The 5940-nt window shown below is 41.1% G+C and overlaps 1 protein-coding gene across 1 annotated transcript; it reads left to right on the top strand.

Moving 5' to 3' along the window:
• The first annotated feature begins 610 nt into the window (after positions 1-610).
• Positions 611-2728, top strand: LOC145791814 (uncharacterized). Its single transcript, XM_082872256.1, has 3 exons — positions 611-1434; positions 1594-1659; positions 2092-2728. The coding sequence occupies exons 1-3, from the start codon at positions 611-613 to the stop codon at positions 2726-2728; spliced, it is 1527 nt and encodes a 508-aa protein (XP_082728382.1).
• The last annotated feature ends 3212 nt before the right edge of the window (positions 2729-5940 follow it).

The raw sequence follows: 5940 nt of genomic DNA, 5'->3' as shown, positions 1-5940 counted from the left end.
TTGACTTGGGAGGAATATTTATTTTTGATTTGGTATGTTTTGATTTTACATTCTTATCCTTCTTGTTCACTTATGTGGCCACATTTGTTGGGGTAACGTATATGTACATTACCCTTTTTTCGTAGATTTGTTACAGTGATTTACGGTGGAGTTTGTTTTGTTTTGGGTGATGTGTTTGCATAGGGGGTTTGGGAGTTTTTTGTATTTTGTTTATTCATAACTCTGTTGCAGTGTTGAGGTTGTTGTTTGGATGTGTATATCGTCGATTACTGTAAGTCAAAATTTCTAATTGAGGTTTTTCCTTGCAGGTATGGATGGTGCTGTCTTGATGTTATGTTCCTACGGACGAACGAATGCTGTCATTCGTCTCCATCAAGCGTTGACGTTTGCGGAATTGATCAGTGGGATATGCGGGAAGTTTCAAGGGTTGGACTCCGAGATGGTCGTCTTATTCTTCGAAGTTCCTGGATATAACAAGTTCTGTGTTTTGTGCGATGAGGATGTTCGGAATATGTTCTCTCTTGCGAAGTCTTTTGGGCTCGATCATGTTGATGTCATTATTTAATTACGGAATGGGGGGGACGGTGGCAATGGTGGTGACGGAGTATGTATGGCTGACGCCGGTAGGAAGGCCGCGGGTTATGGGATGTTCGACTTGGATGATCGGACGGATCTGTTACAATCGTATTGTCAGCATAGGTTGAAGACATACTTGTCGGCTGGGTGGGCAAGTGGCGTTACAAATGTGGGTCAGTGTTTTATGGATGGGGCTGATGAATTTCGGACCGTCCTTTCCAAATACGCTGTCGAATGTGGGTTTCGATTCAAATACGTGAAGAATGATTTGGTGCGTGTTACAGCTGTTTGTAAGTTTGTTAGGTCAACGGGGTGTTCGTGGTCGGTACATGCCATGATGTTCGCATCCAATGGTGTTCTTTGTCTGAAGAGGTTTAATAGTGTGCACACGTGTAGTGTTGCCGTTCGTATGTCTAGGAACCCACGTACCGGGTCCGATTTGGTGGCCGATGTTGTTGCGGATCGTGTGCGTGCTCAGGCATTGACACGCCCCACTGACGTCGTTTTTGGTTTGAAAAACGATTACGAACTGGATATTAGTTACCGTGTTGCTTGGCTTGGTGTTGAGAAAGCGAGAAGTGAAGTATATGGTGACCACGCTGTGTCATTTGATCAGCTTAGGTGGTACAGTGATGCTGTGATGGAAAATAACCCAAATAGCTACATCAACCTCGATTTTCAGCAGCAAATCGGAAGATTTGTTCGGTATTTCATATCATTTCGTGCTCGCATAAATGGATTCAAGCATTGTCGCCCCTTGTTATTTCTTGACGGTACATTTCTCAAGGGCCGGTTCAAGGGGAATTTATTTGCGGCTACCGTGAAGGATGGAAACCAAGGTAATGTGTTTTGTGTCTGGTAATTGGTTACATTCATTTGCATTGGTGTCTTTAAATATGTGTATAACCAAGGGAAATGTGTTTTGGGGGTAATGACAGTTTGGTTGTGTGTAAACTATATATATATACATATTGTTTTCCATTGGGTTTTTGTTTGATGTTATTCCTATGGGTTCAGTGGGCTAATGCATGGGGTTTGTGTGGTTGTTGTGATGTTTTTTATTGCCATACCAAATGAAAACAGGTTTGTTCCCAGTTGCGTTTGCTATTGTTGATCCTAATCGTCACATTGGGCTGTTACAATCCATGTCAAAAGTATTTCCATTGGCACATCATGCGTTTTGCCTTGTACATCTTCAAATGAATTTGAGGAATCGAATGAAATACGTCAATGCCGAGCAGTAGTTAGGTTTGATGCGCAAGTTACGCGAATGTGCATACGCACCCACCGTCACTTCATTTAACCAGAAGATTGAGGTCTTGAAATTGTGTAGTCCGGCTATTGTTGGGGAGTTCCTAAAAGATTTGGACCCAAAACATTGGGCCAATGCGCACTTCGGGTATGTACATTTTCCAATTTTCAGTTTGTTACGTACATTTTCCAATTTTCAGTTTGTTACGTTTTTATGGACCTGCACGAAAAGTTTGTATTTGATTTTGTTCTGGGCACTGGTAGGCAGTACGGGGAGATGTCATCAAAAGCTGCTGAGTCGTTCAATAACTGGATTCGGGAAGCACGCCACCTTCCTATTACACAGTTGGTTGATGCTATTAGGGGTCAAACTATGGAGCAAATGTCGAAGCGTCGGATGAAAGGTAACAAATGGGGTGGCCAACTTTGTCCAAAGATGGAGAAGAAGTTGGAGGCCGAATACAAAACCAGCAGGCCATGGATTGTAAGCCAAGCCGATGAAAATGTGTATGAGGTGCACTCGAATCCGTCGGTTTTAGTTGACGTTAACAGGCATACTTGTTCATGCTGTCAGTGGCAGGTGAATGGGTTTCTGTGTTCGCATGCAATGGTCTCATTTCGAAATAGCGCGAGAAATATATATGATTCAATTAAACCTTACTACCATGTTTCTGAGTTCAAGGCGTCATATTCCGAGTCCATTCACCCTATTCCAACGGTTAAGAAACCCATTGCCACGCCCACTAATTACCTCATAGCACCGCCCGTTGTTAAGAGTCTACCGGGAAGGCCGAAGCGGAAGAGGATTCCATCTAGGAGGGAGGTGGTGCAACGTATTCGGTGTGGACGATGTGGGAAAATGGGTAACCATAATAGGAAGACATGCAAGGAACCGATTTAGATACGGGAAGACATACAAGGAACCAATTTACAACCCAAATCAATTTATCATTACACCAGCCATTGAACCATTTTCATAAATCGTCCTTGTAATTTGTAGTGCACTTTTTTAATGTTTGGGGTACAATTATTAAACATGTTGGCGATGCATTAGCGCACGTCTAAATTATTTGCACCCACATTCAGTATCTTCATATTTTCAGCCTTGTATGCTTTTCCCATTTTGTTTAAAATAATTTTGTTTCTTTACTGACCGTTTTTAAAATGATCACACTTGCAATTTGTTTTTTGTTTCTTGGGTGATCGTTTCCTAAATGTTTGCTTTCAGCAGAATTTTTTAAAACTTGGTCATTGGTTTTTACAGCATTATTTGTGCAAGTCGCTTCTTCCAACGATTCATCGCACTATGGTAAACTTCGCGCACTTGTTATTTGTTGCGAATGTTTTTCATTGGAGATAATGTGGTAAAATCATATGGTCCTGAATCAAATTAGCGTGGCTGCATTACATTAGTTTTCTTTGTAGTTTGCTGCTGTTGGTTCCATTTTTCTGTTGCACCGTTACATCTAGTTGTTCTCTCTGTGGGTACTGCAATCAGGACTGAGTAATGTGTTTATTTTCCGTTGGAACTAATGTCATTTATACATGTACCACAATTGCCACAACTGACTAATACCATCATTTGGCTAATTGCCACAATTGCCTAATACCATCAAATTCTGTGTGGATACTGAAGTTAATATTGTAACACAACTGTCTTATACCATCATATTCTTATTCCTACATAAAAATGCATAACATACCATCAACTGACTAATTGCTATCAATCGCCGAATTGCCACAATAGCATAATACCATCAACATACTAATACCATCAAATTCTATGTTACCATTCAAGTTAACAGTGCACCACAGCTTATGCAAATTCCATCACACGCTTATTCGTTATTTAAGTGCATAAAATACCATCAAAACATATTATACGAGTGGCTACCAAGCATAATTTGTACATTACCAAAACTTATAACCAAGTTCAGCAGCTACTATTTTGTAAAAAAAAAAAAACATTAACTAATAATAACTTAAATAACTATGTCTACATTTTTTTGTCCCGCATCGACTCCAAAATGATTTACGCATCAACTTCTGATTTTGGTGGTACATGCATTATATTGCCCTGTAGCGTAGCCCTCTGACTGGATCATTCACAAATGTCTTCACCAATGATGCACGGTAAGCAGTAGTTGTCACGCCATCCATAGTGGTATTAATTCCCACGTTGTGCACATATTGTTGCATGAGGAAGCACACTATCATCGCATAGTCAGCCCTGTAACACAATAAAACTCACTTGGCTTTGTCACAAATTCCAATGTGTACTCCTTAATAAATATGTTTGTGATATTTATTCATAGCACTTACATGTCAGCCGCTTGCTGAGGGCAATCCATAACAGATTCCAACGTCCCATCGATGTATGGGGGTGCCACATTTCTTGTCCTCGCACCAAGACCCACAATGTGGTTATGATATTTCACCACCCACTGTTTCTGCCAAAGTGACAACTAACATTCAAATTACTCTTACATGTACACCAATAAACTGAATGCAAAACACCAATTTCATGAAGACACTTTAAGCGTCTAAAATTTCACAATTACCAACCACATTCAAAATCATTTCAATTCATGTAACTATGTCTTCCTAATTTTTAGACATTTCCATTCTAACCACATAGGTTACTTACACATTACCAGTTTTCCAATACAGGGGTGTACGTACCACTTTAAGCGCCTCGGTGAAATAAGTGTCACGGAGGCCACGTCTCTGCCTAATTGAATTGTAGTGTTTCCAATTCCCACTTTTTGTATTGTACACCATTAGCGTCCAATGGTTGTCGTGGTAAATCGGGTAATGAATGTACCAGTGTCCTGATGCGACTTTCATGTTCACCTCTAGGAACTTATCTCTCGATGTCTCACTCGGATTTCACATCATGTCCTGCCATTTCAACTTCAAAGTTGTTAGTCTCATTCAACAAACAAGACCATACCATTTACAGTAGCTTGTCAATTCATACCACATAAATGGTGCTAAGAAAATAACAGGTGTCCACATTGTTGTCTTCATCAACACATTTCTGTTGCAAATCTGTTAGGGTTGCTGCGTACGCATCGATTACCTACCGACAATAATTTGCACAGTGTCAAATTACGTATTAACATCTAAAATATATTACACAATACAATTCACAACTTCCCCCTCACCCCACCCAAGGTTATTACAACACAAACCTTATCGCTCACACATGATTGTTGGACCAATGCCTGAATATCAGAAAAGTAGACACGCATCCCATTTTCTCCACCATCCCAGATGACAGCCCTGCATATTTTAACCCACAACCAGTTAGTACACTTTATATTAAATTGAAAACACGTTGCTACCACTTTCATTACCAACAATTGCATTACCCATCTCTATGAAAACTGTATACGTCTTTTAATCGTTGTTGATCATCTACTGACAACATTGTCCACACGACGTCCCTGTGAGTCATACCAAATCCGTTCCACGTTTTCCGTTCATGCTCCACTTCGTCAATGTCAACAACATATCGATGCCCCAGCACAGGAACGTTACAAATTTTTGTAACGTGTCTCTCACGCCCAACCATCTTGGGGTATTCGTAATCAGCCAATCTTAGCTCGAGCCTCGGCTTGCTTTTAACACGCCGTACCAAAGGCGAAATTGCTGCCACATTACTCTGCACACCCTCGACTGCCCCCACAGTATCAAACAAATTTACATTTGAATCCCCCCCCACGACCCCTGCATAATCTGCGAATGAGTGTATGACCACTGCAGGTGGACATCGTTGCGGGTCACTCTCGTGAGGAATTTCTAAGCGAGGTTGTTTCAAAGGAGAATCAACGTCCACTGCGTCTCCTACATCGATGCACACTGCCCCCATCGGTACTGTTGACTTGGTTTTCGGTGTCTTGTTCACACTACTGCGTTCAGTCCCACTAATGTAGCTGTCATTACAGCTGCCAAGCTTTTCTACGTTGTCTTCACTTGGTTGCCTTTCAAAGGATTCATTTTTTGTAGCTGTTTGTGTCACTGCATGCGTTTCGTGGTCATCAAGGTGGTCCTGTAAGGTTGCTACCTTACCATCCAACTGTGTCACCAATGTGCTCAATCGCACAATCT

The sequence above is a fragment of the Camellia sinensis genome, chromosome 5, assembly GCF_055761805.1.
Source record: "Camellia sinensis isolate YWXY chromosome 5, ASM5576180v1, whole genome shotgun sequence".
In the NCBI taxonomy this organism is placed as follows: domain Eukaryota; kingdom Viridiplantae; phylum Streptophyta; class Magnoliopsida; order Ericales; family Theaceae; genus Camellia; species Camellia sinensis.
The sequence above is the reverse complement of the archived record's forward strand: the minus strand, read 5'-3'. Positions and strand labels throughout refer to the sequence as shown.

Excerpts from the sequence above, each read along its gene's own strand:
- LOC145791814 (XM_082872256.1), top strand. The coding sequence starts at position 611 with ATGGCTGACGCCGGTAGGAAGGCCGCGGGTTATGGGATGTTCGACTTG. Across the intron at positions 1,435-1,593 it reads GGTAATGTGTTTTGTGTCTG|TGGGCTAATGCATGGGGTTT; the intron begins GTAATTGGTTAC and ends CTATGGGTTCAG. Across the intron at positions 1,660-2,091 it reads GCCATACCAAATGAAAACAG|GCAGTACGGGGAGATGTCAT; the intron begins GTTTGTTCCCAG and ends GGGCACTGGTAG.